Source organism: Giraffa tippelskirchi, chromosome 11 (assembly GCF_054371585.1).
Source record: "Giraffa tippelskirchi isolate mGirTip1 chromosome 11, T2T-mGirTip1v1.2.pri, whole genome shotgun sequence".
Lineage (NCBI taxonomy): Eukaryota > Metazoa > Chordata > Mammalia > Artiodactyla > Giraffidae > Giraffa > Giraffa tippelskirchi.
In genome coordinates, this window is record NC_137285.1 from 131747848 (window position 1) to 131767249 (window position 19402).

Below are 19402 nucleotides of genomic sequence, written 5' to 3' on the forward strand. Positions count from 1 at the left end.
CTGTGAAAGTGCTGCACTCAATATGCCAGCAAATTTGGAAAACTCAGCAGTGGCCACAGGACTGGAAAAGGTCAGTTTTCATTCCAATCCCAAAGAAAGGCAATGCCAAAGAAACGTTTCAAACTACCCCACAATTGTACTCATCTCATACGCTAGCAAAGTAATGCTCAAAATTCTCCAAGCCAGGCTTTAAAAATTAATGAGCTCCTAATTGGTACAGACAATAAGGATACAAGAAAGACAATGCTTTTTGTTCTCCTCAGAAAATTAGCAAGTGTCTTCCTGTGCGTGCATGCTTAGTCCCTTCAGCCATGTCCAACCCTTTGCAATCCAATGGACCGTAGCCCTCCAGGCTCTTCTGTCCATGGGATTCTCCAGGTAAGAATACTCCAGCTGGTTGCCGTGCCTTTTCCAGGCGATCTTCCTAACTGAGGGATCGAACCCGCGTCTTTTATGTCTCCTGCATTGGTAGGCGGGTTCTTTGCCATTAGCGCCGCCTGGGAGGCCTCTGGCCTCCTATTTCGCTCAAAGTAATAAACAGCTATTCTCATAGCTCATATGGGATTCCAAGGTGGCGCTAGTGGTAAAGAGACAGAAGGGATAAGGGTTCCATCCTTCGTTCAGGAAGATCCCCTGGAGAAGAAATGGCAACCCACTCCAGTATTCTTGCCTGGAGAATCCCACGGATAGAGGTGCCTAGCGGGCTACACAGTTCACCGGGTCACAGAGAGTAGGACACGACTGAGCCAGTGAGCATACACATTCTTACAGTTTATAATAAAGGGGATGCATTTTGGAATATATTTCGCTTGAATGAAGTAAATCATAAAATGGGAGACCTCAGACAGAGGGCCTTCTTAAGGTGTTTTGAATTCATTCACTTCTTCAGGGATTAGGAGGCTTGAGGTGCAAAGACTCGGCATCAAGCACAGACGTAGAAACTCGCGAAACAACTCAAGTTAGCGGAACTTGCATCTTGTAAAAGGTGACCCTAGGCACCGCCCAATTCCCTAATGTCAAAGAAAAAAAAAAATTCCGTCAGCCTCTGAAGCAACTATTGCCTCACCTTGAATCATTCGCCAATTCATGCCGCCCCGCCCTTTCGGCCCCGGAGGCAGCCAGGCTCGGTTCCCCTCTAGGCTTCTGTCGGGCCTCTCTTTATGGTAGCGCTGAGCCTCTCTAGCCGCGCTCGCCGTTCTCTCGGTGGTAAACTCCAGGAAGAGTTTAAAAGCGCGCACCCAGGCCGCGCTCAGAGGCGGCAAGTGTGGTGCGCGCTCGGTCTGTGGGGAGCTCGAGCTGAAGGTAAAGAGGGGCTAGAGGGGAGGGTCCGGGGCGTGGAGACGGGTTCCTGGGTGGGAGGGGGGCCCGGGCCGGCTGAAGGAGGTCCCCATGCAGAGGAGGGGGAGCACGTTGGACACGTGGGGGGAATTTTCAGCTGCGTGCTGGGGCCTTCCGCGGCCTGCCGCCCTGCAGCGACCCCCTCTCCCTCCGGTCAATCTGCGGCCCCTTGTGTCAAAGTCAAGCACAGTTCCTGTCGACCCCGCGGGTTTTCACCTCTCTTGGGGAGACCTGGAGCCCTCCTAACTTTGACTTAAGGTTTGTCTTATTTAGAGGAGAGCTTTTGTGGCCTAGAACCCCATCCACAGCTTATCTGTCTGCTCTTTGGGTTTTATTTTTTAAATGAGAACCTTCCCAGTCCTAGCTGTTTGGTTGAGGCTGGAGGTCGAATAGTATTCTTTTCTCCATCCCGGCAGCATGAACATAGTAGGGGCTCATATGCTGTATCTGGTGGCTTACAACATTCTCAAACAGCCGGTGAAAAGTAGGGTAGTTACGCATGCAATGCAGGAGACCCCGGTTCGATTCCTGGGTCGGGAAGATCCCCTGGAGAAGGGATAGGCTACCCACTCCAGTATTCTAGCTTGGAGAATTCCATGGGCTGTATAGTCAATGGGGTCAAAAAGAGTCTGACACGACTGAGCGACTTTCACTTTTTAAAACTATACTTTTACCTTTACAATCTTGTCCTTAGCAAGGCTTCCCGTACTTTGTCATTCCTAGAATGTTCTAGTTTTCCAGAGAGGAATCATTTATTGAAAAATATAAAACATGAAACTTGTAAGTTGCATGATTCTGGAGTAGGTATTCCCAGGCTCAGTTTTTGGAAGGAAGGAGGTTGGGATTCTAATCAGGCGAAAGAAAGTGTTGCTTCTCAGATGGCTCAGTAATAAAGAAACCACCTGCCGATGCAGGAGATGCGGGTTGGATCTCTGGGTTGGAAAGATCCCCTGGAGAAGGAAATGGCAACTCACTTCAGTATTCTTGCCTGGAAAATCCCAAAGACAGCGGAGCCTGTTGAGCTACAGTCCACAGGGTCGAAAAAGAGTGTGCATGTGACTAACACAACAAAGAAAGTGTTAAGGACTTTTAACTGCTCCACTGAGAAGAAGCCCCTAGGGAAGGGCTTGTGTGGAGGAACACCCTCACTATGCTTGTGACCACAGGATTGAGGTAGGGATAGTTGCAGGATCCTGAGCATCTGGTTATACTGATTTGGGGGAGATTCAGCAGTTGAGGATCATGCATTCATTCGAAAGATGTTCTCTACTGTGTGCCAGTGGTAGAGAAGCTACAGCTGTAACAGGACCCAGATGATTCCTGGCCCTCGTGGAGCTTAGTATATAATGGGAAAAACTAACAGGAAAGAAGAAAGCCTGTGATGAGTACTATGAAAAGGGAAGTCCCTGAACTTCCTTCTTCTTTTGGCTTAAGTGATACAGAAAATAACACCATATAGCTCCTGTCTTCCAACAGCTGAGAAGTAATAGAGGCAAAGTTTCAAACAGAGGAAGAAGGATCTGTAACAATAGAATTTGGGTAAGGTATGCCAGAAAGGTGAAGACAGGGACACTGTCTTGAAGGATTAGTTAGCATTGCCTGGCTTTCCAAGCAAAGAAAACAGTGAAAGTGAAAGTCGCACAGTCGAGTCTGCCTTCTTCAGGGGATCTTCCCAACCCAGGGATGGAACCCAGGTCTCCCCCATTGAAGGATGATTCTTTACCAGCTGAGCCACCAGGGAAGCCCCAGTATGAAGACTTAAAATGTAACAGAAATTTTCAGGTAGTGTAGTTTGACCTGCAGTGTGTGATATTTGAACAAATAATGCCATGCTGAGTGTCCAGACTTTTGTTTTCTAGGAAGAGATGAGTGTTTTCCATACATTAGCTTACAGTTCAAGATCACAGTCACTTACCCAACATCTGTATTGAGTTTTAAGTTAATTGTGGTTGTTGTTCAGTGACTAAGTCTTGTCTGACTCTTCTGCAACCCCGTGGACTGTAGCCTGCCAGGCTTCTCTGTCCATGGTATTTCCCAGGCAAGAATACTGGAGTAGGTTGCCATTTCCTTCTCCATAGTATTATAAGTAGTGTTAACTACTGTTAATTAATCTGTTTTAAAAAAAATTGAAGTACTTTTAAAAAATTAAAGTACTGTTCATCTCCAGGAGTAGTTAGTACTGTTTGACAATTTTGACCACATCCAGAATTCAGGTAAAATAAAGAGAGCTTTACTCATTCATCCTGGTCTGTAAACAATCCCTCAGTTGTTGAATTCGGGGGATTCTGTTCTCTTTGACCTTTAAGGACCCCAGGAATAGAGACAAATCACAAATGGAGTTTGGAGACCTGAAAAGTTTGCTGACTTGTTCCAAATACGAACACTGCAGTATATCAAAGTGTTAGTTTTTCTTGCAACAAAGTGTTAGTCGTGTCCAACTCTTTGCGACCCCTTGGACTGTAGCCTGCCAGGCTCCTTTGTCCATGCAATTTCCCAGACAAGAATACTGGAGTGGGTTGCCATTTCCTTCTTCAGGGGATCTTCCCAACCCTGGATTGAACCTGGGTCTCTCACATTATAAGCAGAATCTTTACCACCTGAGCCACCAGGGAAACATTATTGTGCAGTATATAGATGGGACTTATTATTTTAATCCAGTCACCCACCCTATGTGGAGCATTTAATCTCTTTACATTTAAAGTGATTATTGATAGGTATGTGTGTTCAGTTCAGTTCAGTCACTCGGTCGTGTCCAACTCTTTTCGACCCCAGGAACTACAGCACGCCAGGCCTCCCTGTCCATGACCAACTCCCAGAGTCCACCCAAACCCATGTCCATTGAGTCGGTGATGCCATCCAGCCATCTCATCCTCTGTCGTCCCCTTCTCCTCCTGCCCCCAATCCTTCCCAGCATCAGGATCTTTTCTAATGAGTCAACTCTTCGAATGAGGTAGCCAAAGTATTGAGTTTCAGCTTCAACATCAGTCCTTCCAATGAACACCCAGAACTGATTTCCTTTAGGATGGACTGGTTGGATCTCCTTGCAATCCAAGAGACTCTCAAGAGTCTTCTCCGATACCACATTTCAAAAGCATCAATTCTTCTGCACTCAGCTTTCTTTATAGTCCAACTCTCACATCCATACATGACTACTGGAAAAACCATAGCCTTGACTAGACAGACCTTTGTTGACAAAGTAATGTCTCTGCTTTTTAATATGCTGTCTAGGTTGGTCATAACTTTCCTTCCAAGGAGTAAGCGTCTTTTAATTTCATGGCTGCAGTCACCATCTGCAGTGATTTTGGAGCCCCAAAAAATAAAGTCTGCCACTGTTTCCCCATCTATTTGCCATGAAGTGATGGGACCAGATGCCATGATCTTAGTTTTCTGAATGTTGAGCTTTAAGCAAACTTTTTCACTCTCCTCTTTTACTTTCATCAAGAAGCTCTTCAGTTCTTCTTCACTTTCTGCTATAAGGGTGGTGTTCTCTGCATATCTGAGGTTATTGATACTTCTCCCAGCAATCTTATTCCAGCTTGTGCTTCCTCCAGCCCAGCGTTTCTCATGATGTACTCTGCATATAAATTAAATAAGCAGGGTGACGATATATAGCCTTGATGTACTCCTTTTCCTATTTGGAACCAGTCTGTTGTTCCATGTCCAGTTCTAACTGTTGTTTCCTGACCTGCATACAGATTTCTCAAGACACAGGTCAGATGGTCTGTTATTCCCATCTCTTTCAGAATTTTCCACAGTTTATTGTGATCCACACAGTCTAAGGCTTTGGCATAGTCAATAAAGCAGAAATAGATGTTTTTCTGGAACTCTGGCATTTTCAGTGATCTAGCGGATGTTGGCATTTTGATCTGATTCCTCTGCCTTCTCTAAAACCAGCTTGAACATCTGGAAGTTCATGGTTCACGTATTGTTGAATCCTGGCTTGGAGAATTTTGAGCATTACTAGCGTGTGAGATGAGTGCAATTGTGTGGTAGTTTGAGCATTCTTTGCCATTGCCTTTCTTAGGGATTGGAATGAACACTAACCTTTTCCATATACCTATTGCCATTTTGTTGATTGTTTCTGGTTGTTTTTGTAGTTCTTTTCTTGGTCTTTCCCTTAGTTGTTTGATGATTTATTTTTTCAATGTTAGGTTTGGATTTCTTTCTTTTTGTTTTTTGTGTATCTGTTTTAGGTTTGTGGTTACCATAGGTTCATATATATTGACATATAATAATGACGTATGTGTGCACACACACATATATATAAATTCACAAGCGTGGGTGCTAGTCGCTTCAGTCGTGTCCGACTCTGTGCAACCCTATGGACTATAGCTCACCAGGCTCCTCTGTCCATGGGATACTGCACGCAAAAATACTGTGAGTGGGTTGCCATGCCCTCTTCCAGGGGATCTTCCTGACCCAGGAATCAAGCCCGCATCTCTTTCTGGTCACTTAGACCGCAGAGACAGTTTCAGAAGTTCTCTGCTCATTTGGCAGACACTTTAGGGTTAGTAAATGGATTTCCTTCATGATAGTGTAGGTGCCCTTTAAACAGCTGCTTTTTTGCTCTGTCCCAGGATGGACAAGTCTGTGTACAGGCTCCTCAATGATATTCCTCCCTACTGAAGACCCTTGTTGGGGATGGGCTTCCCATGGATACCATGTCTCTGTCTCTTTTACCCATCCTCTATGTGCTCCCTCTATCACTTGTTCTGCAGCCCTCAGTATTTCTTGAGCAGGAGTTGATCTGTATGTAGGTACAAATTCAGCATGTTCATGTGAAGAGATAAGTTCAGGGTCTTCTACACTGTCATCTTTGACTGGAACCTCCCAAATATTTTAAATGATACTGTGGACTGTAGTATTGTCTGAAGTTCACTTTATCTTTATGGTGCCTGGGTCTGGAGGTTTATGACTGTTTCACTTAGCTATTTAACCCTTCTCTTGGTACCCATTCACATGTCCTGTAGGTAGCATTTGAAGATAATGAGCACAAAAAGTTGACAGTTGCAAGAGGCATGACGTGTGTGTGTGCACGCTTGGGTGTGCATGCACCCATGCCCGAAACTGCTGATTTGCATAGGAAGGGTGAATGGAATTATTATTTTTTTATTAAATAAAAGGTAAATGGGAAGACGCCTTATAAATTGTCCCTATACTGAAAAAAGACATTTTTCATGAAAGGGAAAGATTCTTAAAAGTTGACCTAAAAATACAGTTAAGTTTTTTGTTTGGTTAAAGCTCCTCTTAATGTGATTTTTTTTCCTGCTAACTTGGAGTGGTAACAAAGCACAGGCTGTACTGGGGAAATCGGCCCATTAGAACATATTGTCATATCTCCCCTATAGTTTGGGGAAGGAAGAAATGAGTTCCCCAATCATTTCCCGTATCCCTCTGCTATTAGTTTTAGTGATGATTGTGATGGCTCTGCTTGAACCCGTGTAGGAGGCCTGTGATCAGGTTCTAGAGCTCATGTTATTAGGAAAACCTGCTAGCATCCTGGCCTTGTTTGAGGTCACTTCTTCAGTGCACCTAACCTACCTACCTTAGAGTTGGGTAATGGATAGCAAGAGAAAATGCTTAAAACTTACTTCAAGGAATCTCGAAAAAATAAATTTAAATTGTAATGTTTAAAAACAAAACTGGTAGATTAAAAGAACAGATTGGAAATTGCCATTGCAAAGAGTCAGGGTGGGCAAAGGGGGTCAAAAGGTACAGACTTCCAGCAGTAAATAAGTAATGGGGATGTGACATCCAGCCTGATGACTAATGAATAGTTCGGTACTGCATATTTGAAAGTTGCTGAGAGAGTAGACTAAAAATTCTCATCAAAGAAAGAAATTTGTAACTGTGTTGACAGATGTTAACTAAACTTACTGTGTTGATCATTTTGCAATATATACAAATATTGTTTCATTGTACATCTGAAACTAATATAATGTGTCAGCACCTCAATTTTTAAAAAAGGCATATTCCCTGAGCTGTCAGTGTTCACATCATATGAGGAGCAAATATCCAGTACTTGTGTTTACTACCTCAGGTATAGAAGAATGAAGTCTAACAAATCTATATTTACTTCTTTCTCTCTCAACTCCTCTGGGAGTGCTATAAAAATATTGAAAGTTAATCTTAGAATCACAAAACATAGCTCTGTTTAGTTACTGACGGAAAGTATTGGCAATTCTAAAGCAAGAGAAAATTGAGAATGCAGAACTTTTTAAAGCAAGTGTCAAATAATGAAGTCTGGAGTTAGTAGGGAGAGGCTTTATTGAAAGCATTATTGCCAGAGGGGGAAAGAGATTATTGCAGTGGAGAGAATTCTCTGACCAAAAGATTTTCCAGCTTCTCAGGGGAGGAGTAAACAGTGCTTGGAACAGAACTGCTTGGTCTGATTGTAGATCCCAGATTGTTTTAGCCTGAGGCCAGCTTTTTCTCTTGAGGGATCCTTTGCTGGCTCTGGCTGAGGTTATACCAAAGTTCAGGGGCCTAGAGGAAGGAGAGAAACTTAAAATATGGTTAGCTATATTTTTCCAATTTTGTTCCAATTGATTATTTCAGCAGGCAGTTCAGCTAATTACTCATAAATTTATTAATGAGACAGTGGGGATTTGGAGGTCCTTTGTTCTGGTCATTGGAAAACAATGGGATATTCTTGAGTTTGACGGAAGCCATACAGAGAGTAGGAGGGTTTCTTTAGGCAAGTCTGTTCAAGAACCAGGAGTACAGGTTTCAGGTAAAATTTAACTTGTTAAAAGGCATTTTTCTATTTGAAGTAGAAAATAATTAAATGTACAAATAAAATTCATTGAAACGTTTATATAGGAAGGCCGTAGGATACTCATTGACATTCAGAAATTAATAAATCGTACATCACTAAGTGTAGTTTGAAAGTACTTACAGACCGATTTCACTTGTACCATAGTGAAAGATTCCTAAAAGAGGGGTGGGGAGGGAGAATGGAAAACCCTGTGAGAAATACTAGATATTGTGCTGGTCCAAGTGACTTGGCTGGAGCAAATTAAACTTTTCCTATGTTTAACATATTTTCTGTAAAAAAAAAAAAGGAAGTAAAATTGTGACTGTAACACTGATATAAAATCAGTAGTACTTGGTTTTTATTTTCCTTATTAACAAGGGGATTGGTAAGATGTTATAACCAGTTCAAATGATAGAAAAGACACATTTATTGATCAGGAATATTGAAATAAATGAGCAAACAGAGGCAAAACTGTCTTCTTCCACGGTGGGCCAGGGGAGTCAATTGTACGTCTTACAAACAGAATTTACAAGAATATGGACAAGAATTGTTCTGCATTGCTGTTAGTTACGTAGTACAGTTGTCAGGTGTGAGATAGCTCAAAGGCAGTGACAGACTCAGAGCTCTCATATGATCGGAATGTGACAGCCTGAAGGTTGTGCTCTCCACAGTGCAGTTTTCCGCTGAAGCCAGGTATTTTTCTCTAAACCTAGTTTATGAAATTTACAGCTCCCTCTCCCTCTCTCAAATAATCTTCCCTTAAGTATCAGACTTCCTAGAAGACAAGTACATGTCTGTGTGTGTTTCTTATTCTTTTTTGATGTACTCTGTAAATATAGAAGATGCTTGGTTAATGTTCTGTTAATTGAATTACAAACTGTAATGTGCTTACGTATCATCTGGGGATTTATTTTTTTAAATGCCATTCTTATTCAGTGAGTGCATGGGCCTTACTGAGATCTCTCATTTCTAATAAGTTCCCAGCTGATGCTAGTACTAGTTCATGGACAATAAATAGTAATGTATTTAAGGAAGACATTGTGCTGTGTTGTGCTAAGTTGCTTCAGTCGTGTCTGACTCTTTGTGACCCTGTGGGTCGTAGCCCGACAGGCTCATCTGTCCACGGGATTCTCCAGGCAAGAATACTGGAGTGGGTTGCCATGCCCTCCTCCAGGGGATCTTCCCAACCCAAGGATGGAACCCATTTCTCTTATGTCTACTGTATTGGTGGGCAGGTTCTTTACCACTCGTGCCACCTGGGAAGCCTTGGCAAACATAGCACCATGCTGCAAGTGAAGAGAGCAGCATGAGGCTACTAGACTACCACTTGAAGAAGAAAAAAAAATACTAATTGTGGGTCACAGTGCCAGAGCACAGCCCTAAGTGAGCAAAAGAAACAGTTGCTTGGAAACAAATTCTGAGAACTCTATAGTGGAATCTTAGCCTAAGGGAGGAGAACAGAAGTGAGGGTGTTGGGAGTTAACTACCAGGAGGAGTAACCAGAGGGGGTAAGTTTTAGAAAGCAGGCAGCAGCCACTGAAATCACTGCCTGAAATTTTGTGCTTCTTGAGCTAGTGTGACTTTTTCTGTTTTTTTTTTTTTTTAAAGCAATGTTTGAATGTAAAACTGCTTTGATACAGGTGTGTACACTTTTATCATGACAGTTTCACTCAAGTGAATGGTTCCAGTATGCCATTGAGCTTTAAGCAGTGTGAAAAATACATTTTGTACTGCAACTGGTCTTGTCTTCTTTCAGACGGGGCACTTTTAATTTTTAACTGAGGAACTCCTGTAATTTGTTCATCGGTAGTGCAGCTTTCTTTTAGCAGCACAGAAAAGGTGGAAGATAATGTGAAACTGGCACCAAAGAAAGATCTCTATTTACTGGAAGATGGGGGGTGGGGTGGGGACGAGGGAGAGGCACGGTAAATGAGGCTGCCAAAGTTAGCAAATAAAATATAGGAAGCCCAGGTAAATTTTAACTTCAGAGAAGCAACAAATGATTTTTTAGCAATGTTTGGTTTATAATTTAAATTGTTTATGCGTTGTCTAAAATTCAAATTTAACTGAGCATCCTGTATTTTATCTGGCAACTCTAGTAGTAAATAATTCTACCCTAACAGTGATACCTGAGAGATCCCACACATTGTTCTAATTATAATAGCTTTATAGTAAATAAATTTATTTTGATTTCCTTCAAGATTATCTTGGCTTTCTTGAACCTTTACTCTTCCATAGACCAGCTTGCTAAATTCTGGGTGGTGGGGGATTTGTGGAATACCTGGTGAAATTTTGATTGGAATCATACTGAATTTATAAATTCCTATAGAATTGACATATTTACTATAGTCACACTTGCCATGATTATTTTCTAATGTTTTTGTAGGCTTTTGGTAAATGTCTTTCTATTCCTTGCTTGCTAAGGGTTTTCTTTTTATTATTCAGGCTTTGAATTTTATCAAATGCTTTTCCAGCTTCCCAGATAAAAATTTGCAGCACAAATCTGACCCTCTTTAATGTTTTCTCTAGGGTGATCTGCTATAGTGATCTCTAGGTGAAAATCAGAAAGAGGAAATTTACTAGAACCAAGCATGATGGATCCATGTTCAGTTGGAGTTCAGCTTCGTACCACAAATGAGTGCCATAAAACCTATTATACTCGTCATACAGGTTTCAAGACTTTGCAAGAATTGTCATCAAATGACATGCTTCTGCTTCAACTGAGAACTGGAATGACACTTTCTGGGAACAATACAATTTGCTTCCATCATGCAAAAATTTACATTGACAGATTTGAGGATTTGCAGAAGTCATGTTGTGACCCATTTAACATACACAAAAAACTAGCCAAAAAAAATTTACATGTGATTGATTTAGATGATGCCACTTTTCTGAGTGCAAAATTTGGAAGACAACTTGTACCTGGTTGGAAGCTTTGTCCAAAATGTACGCAGATAATCAATGGAAGTGTGGATGTTGATTCTGAAGACCGACAGAGAAGAAAACCTGACTCAGATGTATGTAGAGTCGATTTTTTCTCCATTACTTCTACAATGTAGGGTTTTATTTAATTATGAAGAAATCATTTATATCACTGTTTATTACAGTTGGTCCTTAAACAACACAGGTTTGAACTGTGCAGGTCCACTTATATGTGGACTTCTTTCGGTCAGTACAGTACTATTACAATCTGTGGTTGGTTGAATCCAAAGATGCAGAGGGCCAACTCTGGGACTTGACAGCAGCCTAACATTTTAGTATCCAGAACTGATCATGGAATCAATTCTGCTAGAATATCAAGGGATGGACTTGAATGCAGTGAATATAAAGTTGGGGAGGTAAAAATAGATGATGTTTTCTAAATATTTGTGTAAACCCAGATTGTATGGTAAAGAGTGTTGGCATGGGGAAAATAATATAATATTCCCTAGACTTTCAAGCTGCAGTTCCTAGTGCTAAGACATTCTGGCATTGCCAGAGCTTAACAATCTTAGCTCCTTTTCTGATACTGAAGTAACTCAGTAGGTTATGCCTGCCAGCAAGGGTTTGAAATACAGCAGAATGAATTCCCTTTTTTATGAAAGACTTGAAAACTGCTACTTTAAAAGGAACTTCAGAAGTGACTTGAAATAATTGTTTCTTATTTCAGCCTTTCTTTTGACTTTGGCACTATCCCATTCTTATCTGGGTTTTTAAGATGCTTGTGAATTTCTTTTGCGTCTAGCTCTGAATTCTTACTTGTTATGGTCAAGGCTAATTTTAGGACTCCCTACTGTCAAAAAGCATACATTTTTACATTGGAAGTATTAAATATCTTATCTTATCTTACCTTATAACTCTCTTCCTTATTCACATGCGTACATTTAGATTATTTAACCATTATCAGAACAGTTTAAGATTTCATAAAGCTGTCTCTGGTGTAGAACAAGGACTGGTATGTCAAAGGAGGACTCCTCAAATTTTCTATTTATAAGCAATTTATAATTCTTGCTGCTGGCATATTTTTCTCAATTTTCTCCTTTCCATTATATTAATAAACCAAATTAAAAGATAATTAAAATTTTAAATTATAAGTAGTGCTTTTCCTTTGTTATCCCCTCAAAGGCATAGCTCCAGGACCCAGTATCAATTTTGTTACATTTGGGCACTAAAACTTTTTTTTCTTTTTTGCGAGTTCCAGACTGTCTTCCCGGCTAAGAAATAATCTGGATTAATATTAAGTGAAATATCTATGTATGGTTTGATATTAAGATTTGAGTTAATAATTTGTTAACCTTTATTCAGGGAAGAACTGCTAAAGCTTTGAGGTCATTACAGTTTGCAAACCCAGGAAAGCAAACTGAATTTGCTCCGGAAACTGGTAAAAGAGAAAAAAGAAGGCTTACCAAAAATGCGGCAGCTGGTTCAGACAGGTATGTTATGTGTTGTTTAAGTCATATGTTAACTTGCCTCACATCTGTATTGTTTTCCTATCTTTCTCTTACAAGTTTTGCATTTTCTGGTTAGATAGTTAAAATTCAATAATCTGGAATTAGTAAGAACCCCCAAGGGTCTCATAGAAAATTAAGGTATTCCCTTCCACTCTAAAAATTTTGTTTTTAAGAAAGTCTCAATGAAGTGAATAAGATAATCTTTTTGGCATCGTAATTAAAATAATTTAAACATACTATACTTGTAACTAAAATAATTATTTGAAAAGCATTAATACATCATTTGTATGTCTACAGGTGGCAACTAAAACATAAATTTTATGAGAATGCAAGGTTGATTTTTATTTTTTAATGTCTAAAATAGAAACGGGCTTCCCCTGTGGCTCAGTGGTAAAGAATCTGCCTGCAGTGCAGGAACCACAGGAGACACGGGTTTGATCCCTGAGTTGGGAAGATCTCCTGGAGGAGGGCATAGCAACCCACTCCAGTATTCTTGCCTGGAGAATCCCATGGACAGAGGAGCCTGGCAGGCTGTTGTCCATGGGGTCACAAAAGAGCTGGACATGACTGAATGACTTAGCACACATTTTCTAAGAGAAAGAGTCCTTATATATAGAATGTCCTCAAGCAAGGATTACTTATGCTTCCCTGGTGGCTCAGACAGTAAAGAATCTGCAATGCAGGAGTCCTGGGTTCAATCCCTGGGTTGGGAAGATCCCCTGGAGGAGGGCATGGCAACCCACTCCAGTATTCTTGGCTGGAGAATCCCCATGGACAGAGGAGCCTGGCAGGCTACAGTCCATGGGGTCTCAGAGAGTCAAGACATGACTGAACTTTTAAGCACAGCAAAATAGAAACAATTTTGGTGTAGTTAATAGAATGAACAGGAAAGCTAAATTGTTTAGAATATGACTTTTTAAATTGAGCATTTTTAAAATAACAAATTGACAAAGAAATGTTAGTGTAATCATTCAAAATTATTTTCTTACACGGGCCATTATTCCATCTGTGATGGTTTTCCATTGAGTCATTAGATGCTTTTAGGCCAGATTTGCTAGTCTATCAAAGAACAAGAAACAGATTAATTGCAGTATAAAAAACAGCTGGATGGTGTACTGTGATAACAATAAAGCTATGTTCAAAAAGCAGTAAAGAGATTGGTTGCTAGTAAAATGTACCACTATTACCTAGTCTTTTCTTTTTGGTAAGGGAAAAATAGTTGTAGCAACTGTATTATTATTTTTGGACACATTTCTCCTGCATTCCTTTGGATATGTTTCAACCCTTTACAGAGAGGGCCTTCTCACAAGCAGTTTGTTAACGATTAATTGTAGAGTAACTTTGAGTCAGGTAAGCCATGTATCAGTTTGGCAAGGTTTCATCCATAATCCAAAACGTTTTATCTACCTTAAATTTTTTTTCATTACCTTATTGTCAACTAACTATTCAGAAATAAAATATGCATGAAGTGTATAACTTGCCTTGGGTTTTGTATTACAGACAAGTGATCCCAGCAAAGAGTAAGGTCTACGATAGCCAGGGTCTCCTGATTTTCAGTGGAATGGACCTCTGTGACTGCCTCGATGAAGACTGCTTAGGCTGCTTCTATGCTTGTCCTTCCTGCGGTTCTACCAAATGTGGCGCTGAATGCCGCTGTGATCGAAAGTGGCTATATGAGCAAATTGAAATCGAAGGAGGAGAAATAATTCATAACAAACATGCTGGATAATTTGTGGTGCCCAATTGTGATCCTTTCTGTATTCCTAAAGTTCTGTAATTCTAAGATACATGTTAAAGTTGGTTTTGCCAAATGACACATATGTACTTGGTGTGCACTAACACTGCCTTTTGGGTACCTTAAGATAAATTATTTGATGTAAATTTAGATGGACTCTTTATTACTCAGCAGTCAGCTCTTCAAGCCTGTCTGAGTCAATGTAAAGAAGTAATGTGTAGGAGTCCTCTGTACAATTCCCATGTCCGTAAATTTCCATGGCACTGATAAACAGTTAAATAAACCAGTTCCTTAAGAGCAACAGTTCAAATTTCAGTTACTGTGGTATGTTAACTGTGAGTAGTTCTATGAAGTACAAACTTCTGCTAGCTGTTAAGCTCTCAAGCCAGTATGTAACACATGTACTTCAAGATCAGTGACTAGTCAGATTATTTCTCAAATCCTGCTAATGATTCGTCACTGCACAGCTATTACTCAGTTTGTTCAGACAGCAAAGCACATAGTTGTGTTGTCTCCTTGTCACCCATGTGACCTTTTACAAAGTGGGTAATCAGAAATGGCCAACAGAGACAAAATTGCAGTCAAGAAATGAAAATGATAAGGCTAGAGGTGAGACATGAATAGATGGGGTTATAGAAGGAATCACTGGTCATTGGAATGTTGCTGGTGCTGCTATGCTCGAGCCTCTAGGTATGCAGCTAGAGGAACTTGGTGCATGCAGACTCATCATAAATGAGGAAAGTTGTGATGAAAAGGATGAAAATGTCCCAGAGGAAATGATGGTAACAAACTTCACATTAAAAGAAATTACAGAGGTTCACAACATTGAAAACATAAACAGTAACATAGTGGAAGCTAATCTAAGCTTCCACATAGAAGTATGAAAATTTGCAGTAGTATAGAAAAGATGCTTATCCAGTGTCATAAGTTTCTTGACAAAAAGGCAAGTATGATTATTCTTGATTAGTTTTTTTACAATGAAATAGCACTTTAATTCTCAGTGTTTCTGGTGTTTTAAATTACATTGTACTAAGTTACATTTTTTTCATTCTTTTACATTTATAACTGACACCTTTTAATATTTTGGCATTTTTTTCAAGGTCACACAGCAGTAATTTTCTCCATTAATTATTAAGATTATTTTGATTGACACTAGCACCCATGCAAGGCAAAGACTGCCTATAGGTGAGAAGAGTACCTACTTCAGGAAAAATTTGATATAACTGAGTAGTTGAACTATTTTAGAAATCTCCATTCCATAAACTCCATAATTCCATAAGTGCTAAAATACATCATTTCTTCTCCCCACTTAAACTCTTTTTAAAAACGTTTTACTACTGTAAACCTTTCATTACTTAAACTGTGTTCTTGGTGAAAATTTGTCCTTGCTGGCAAAAATCTATTTCTGTGTGTAAAGCATGGATATATATGCAACATATAAACAGATCTACCTTATATTAGGCTTCCCAGGTGGCACAGTGGTAAAGAATCCACCTGCCAGTGCAGGAGATGCAAGAGACTCGAGTTCAGTTGCTGGGTTGAGAAGACCCCCTGGAGGAGGAAATGGCAACCCACTCCAGTATTCTTGCCTGGAAAATTCCACAGAGGAGCCTAGCAGGCTACATTCCATGGGGTCACAAAGAGGCGGACATGACTGAGCATGCATACACATGCACATACATTATATCTGTGGTGTTTAATAGGATGTTGACTAGGATTAAAAGGACTAAAAACAGCTCCATAATGGAGTGCTAATGAAGAAAGTTGGAAAAACACTGGTTGAGATGCAGAATATAAGACATCTACCTGTCAATCTGTCTAAAATCTTACTGTCTAGACATGTCTTCTAAACTAGGTTTTTGTTTTATTTTCCCTAAAGATAGTACTTTAGTTTAATCAGATTAGCTTTGTAGCAATTTTAAATACTTTTTAGCTGTTGAAAGTAGATTTATACAGCCAGTTTGATTGAATTGACCAATAGAGGTTTATTTTTACTCCTGTATACTTTTGGTATCTTTTAAATGACTGATTTTACTTGGATGGAATGCCATTTTCAACCATGGAATTAAATGTCATTTTTAAGTTATACTAATTGTTCACTGGTCTAGTTATAAGGAATACACTTTATCAATTCCTTGACCAATATGTTTTTGACAGAGCACTGGCAGAATATTTTGGCTTTCTATACTTAAATCCCTGAGAAGGCAATGGCACCCCACTCCAGTGCTCTTGCCTGGAAAATCCCATGGACGGAGGAGCCTGGTGGGCTGCGGTCCATGGGGTCGCTTAGAGTCAGACACGACTGAGCGATTTCACTTTCCCTTTTCACTTTCATGCATTGGAGAAGGAAATGGCAACCCACTCCAGTGTTCTTGCCTGGAGAATCCCAGGGACGGCGGAGGCTAGTGGGCTGCCGTCTATGGGGTCGCACAGAGTCGGACACGACTGAAGCGACTTAGCAGCAGCATACTTAAATCCATGGTGGGCTTCCCTGGTGGCTCAGATGGTAAAGATCTGCCTGTAATGCAGGAGGTATGGGTTTGATCCCTGGCACGGGAAGTTCCCCTGGAAAAGGAAATTGCAACCCACTCCAGTATTCTTGCCTGGAGAATTCTATGGACACAGGAGCCTGGCAAGCTACAGTCCATGGGGTCACAAAGAGTCTGACATGACTGAGCGACTAACACTTTCACATACTTAAGTCAGATACTGGCTTCATTTTTTTGTTGAAGGATAATTGCTTTACAGAATTTTGTTTTCTGTCAAACCTCAACATGAATCAACCATAGGTATACATATATACCCTCCCTCTAGGTTGATACAGAGCCCCTGTTTGAGTTTCCTGAGCCATACAGCAAATTCCTGTTGGCTGTCTATTTTAAACATATGGTAATGTAAGTTTCCATGTTACTCTTTCCATACATCTCACCCTCTCCTCCCCTCTCCCCATATCCATAAGTCTATTCTCTGTTTATTGTTTCTCTGTAAGTAAATTCTTCAGTACCATTTTTCTAGATTCCATATATGTGCATTAGAATACGGTATTTATCTTTCTCTTTCTGACTCACTTCACTCTGTATAATAGATTCTAGGTTCATCCACCTCATTAAAACTGACTCAAATGTGTCCCTTTTTATGGCTGAGTAATATTCCATTGTGTATATGTACCACAACTTTATCCATTCATCTGTTGATGGACATCTAGGTTGCTTCCATGTTCTAGCTATTGTAAATAGTGCTGCCGTGAACAATGGGATACATGTGTCTTTTTCAATTTTGGTTTCCTCAGGGTATATGCCTAGGAGAGAGATTGCTGGGTCATGGTGGTTTTATTCCTAGTTTTTTAAGAAATCTCCATACCGTCTTCCATAGTGGCTGTTTCAATTTACATTCCCACCAACAGTGCAAGAGCATTGCCTTTTCTCCACACCCTTTCCAGCATTTATTGTTTGTGGACTTTTTGATGATGGCCCTTTGGATCAGTGTGAGGTGATATCTCATTGTAGTTTTGATTTGCATTTCTCTAGTAATGAGCAATGTTGAGCATCTTTTCATGTGTTTGTTAGCCATCTGTATGTCTTTGGAGAAATGTCTGTTTAGGTCTTTTTCCCACTTTTTGATTGGGTTGTTTGTTTTTCTGGCATTGAGTTGTATGAGCTGCTTTTATATTTTGGAAATTAATCCTTTGTCAGTTGTTTCACTTGCTATTATCTTCTCCCATTCTGAGGGTTCTCTTTTCACCTTGCTTATAGTTTTCGTTTGCTGTGCAAAAGCTTTTAAGTTTAATCAGGTCCCACTTGTTTACTTTTGTTTTTATTTAAATTACTCTAGGAGGTGAGTCATAGAGGATCTTGCTTTAATTTATGTCATTGAGTGTTCTGCCTATGTTTTCCTCTAGGAGTTTTTATAGTTTCTGGTCTTACATTTAGGTCTTTAATCCATTTTGAGTTTATCTTTGTGTATTGTGTTAGGAAGTGTTCTAATTTCATTCTTTTACATGTAGCTGTCCAGTTTTCCCAGCACCATTTATTGAAGAGGCTGTCTTTGCCCCATTGTATATTCTTGCCTCCTTTGTCAAAAATAAGGTACCCATAGGTACATGGGTTTATTTCTGGCTTTCTATCTTGTTCCATTGGTCTATATTTCTGTTTTTGTGCCAGTACCATACTGTCTTGATGACTGTAGCTTTGTAGTATAATCTGAAGTCAGGAAGGTTGATTTCTCCAGGTCCATTCTTCTTTCTCAAGACTGCTTTGGCTATTTGGGGTCTTTTGTGTTTCCATATGAATTGTGAAATTTTTTGTTCTAGTTCTGTGAAAAATACTGTTGGTAATTTGATAGGGATCACATTAAATCTGTAGATTGCATTTGGTAGTATAGTCATTTTCACAATATTGATTCTTTGAAAAAAGAATCTGATATGTTGAATATTGACTGTTCCATGTGCATTTGAGAAGAAGGTGTATTCTTCTGCATTTGGATGGAATGTCCTGAAGATAACAATGAGATCCAGCTCATCTAATGTATCATTTAAGACTTGTGTTTCTGTATTAATTTTCTGTTTTGATGATCTGTCCACTGGTGTGAGGGGCTTGTTAAAGTCTCCTACTATTTACTGTGTTACTGTCAATTTCTCCTTTTATGTCTGTTAGTGTTTGTCTTATGTATTGAGGTGCTCCTATGTTGGGTGCATAGATATTTATAATTGTTATATCTTCCTCTTGGATTGATCCCTTGATCATTATGTACTGTCCTTATCTTTTGTAATCTTAAAAATTTTAAGGTCTATTTTGTCTGATATGAGGATTGCTACTCCAGCTTTCTTTTGCTTCCCATTTGCATAGAATATATTTTTCCATCCTCTCACTTTCAGTCTAAATGTGTCTTTAGGTCTGAAGTGGATTTCTTGTAGACAGCATATATATGGGTTTTGTTTTTGTATCCATTCAGCCAGTCTGTGTCTTTTGGTTGGTGCATTTAATCCATTTACATTTAAAGTAATTATTGATATATATGTTCCTATTGCCATTTTCTTAATTGTTTGGGGTTGATTTTGTAGATCTTTTTTCTTGTATTTCTTGACTATGTAAATCCTTTAACATTTGTTGTAAAGCTGGTTTTGTGGTACTGAATTCTCTTAAC

The 19402-nt window shown here is 39.8% G+C and overlaps 1 protein-coding gene and 1 long non-coding RNA gene across 5 annotated transcripts; both read left to right on the forward strand.

Moving 5' to 3' along the window:
* The first annotated feature begins 908 nt into the window (after positions 1-908).
* ARL14EP (ARF like GTPase 14 effector protein) lies at positions 909-14561 on the forward strand. 4 transcript variants are annotated; one of them, XM_081543531.1, is made up of 4 exons: positions 909-1302; positions 10973-11112; positions 12380-12507; positions 14026-14561. In XM_081543531.1, the coding sequence occupies exons 1-4, from the start codon at positions 1161-1163 to the stop codon at positions 14252-14254; spliced, it is 639 nt and encodes a 212-aa protein (XP_081399657.1). In that variant the 5' UTR covers positions 909-1160; the 3' UTR covers positions 14255-14561. The 4 variants fall into 4 exon arrangements, with proteins under 4 accessions (XP_081399657.1, XP_081399654.1, XP_081399656.1 ...); XM_081543528.1 differs by having other exon boundaries at positions 1252-1302; positions 10625-11112; XM_081543530.1 differs by lacking the exon at positions 909-1302 and adding an exon at positions 9537-9735 and having other exon boundaries at positions 10625-11112.
* Positions 3885-6953, forward strand: LOC145526863 (uncharacterized). Its single transcript, XR_014069249.1, has 2 exons — positions 3885-4086; positions 5636-6953. It is a non-coding gene; the product is annotated as an uncharacterized LOC145526863 (long non-coding RNA).
* Positions 14562-19402: the final 4841 nt, after the last annotated feature.

Coding starts and splice junctions, on each gene's coding strand:
- ARL14EP (XM_081543528.1), top strand. CDS start 10,687: ATGATGGATCCATGTTCAGTTGGAGTTCAGCTTCGTACCACAAATGAG. Junction 11,113..12,379: donor GAAGAAAACCTGACTCAGAT/GTATGTAGAGTC, acceptor ACCTTTATTCAG/GGAAGAACTGCTAAAGCTTT. Junction 12,508..14,025: donor GCGGCAGCTGGTTCAGACAG/GTATGTTATGTG, acceptor TTTGTATTACAG/ACAAGTGATCCCAGCAAAGA.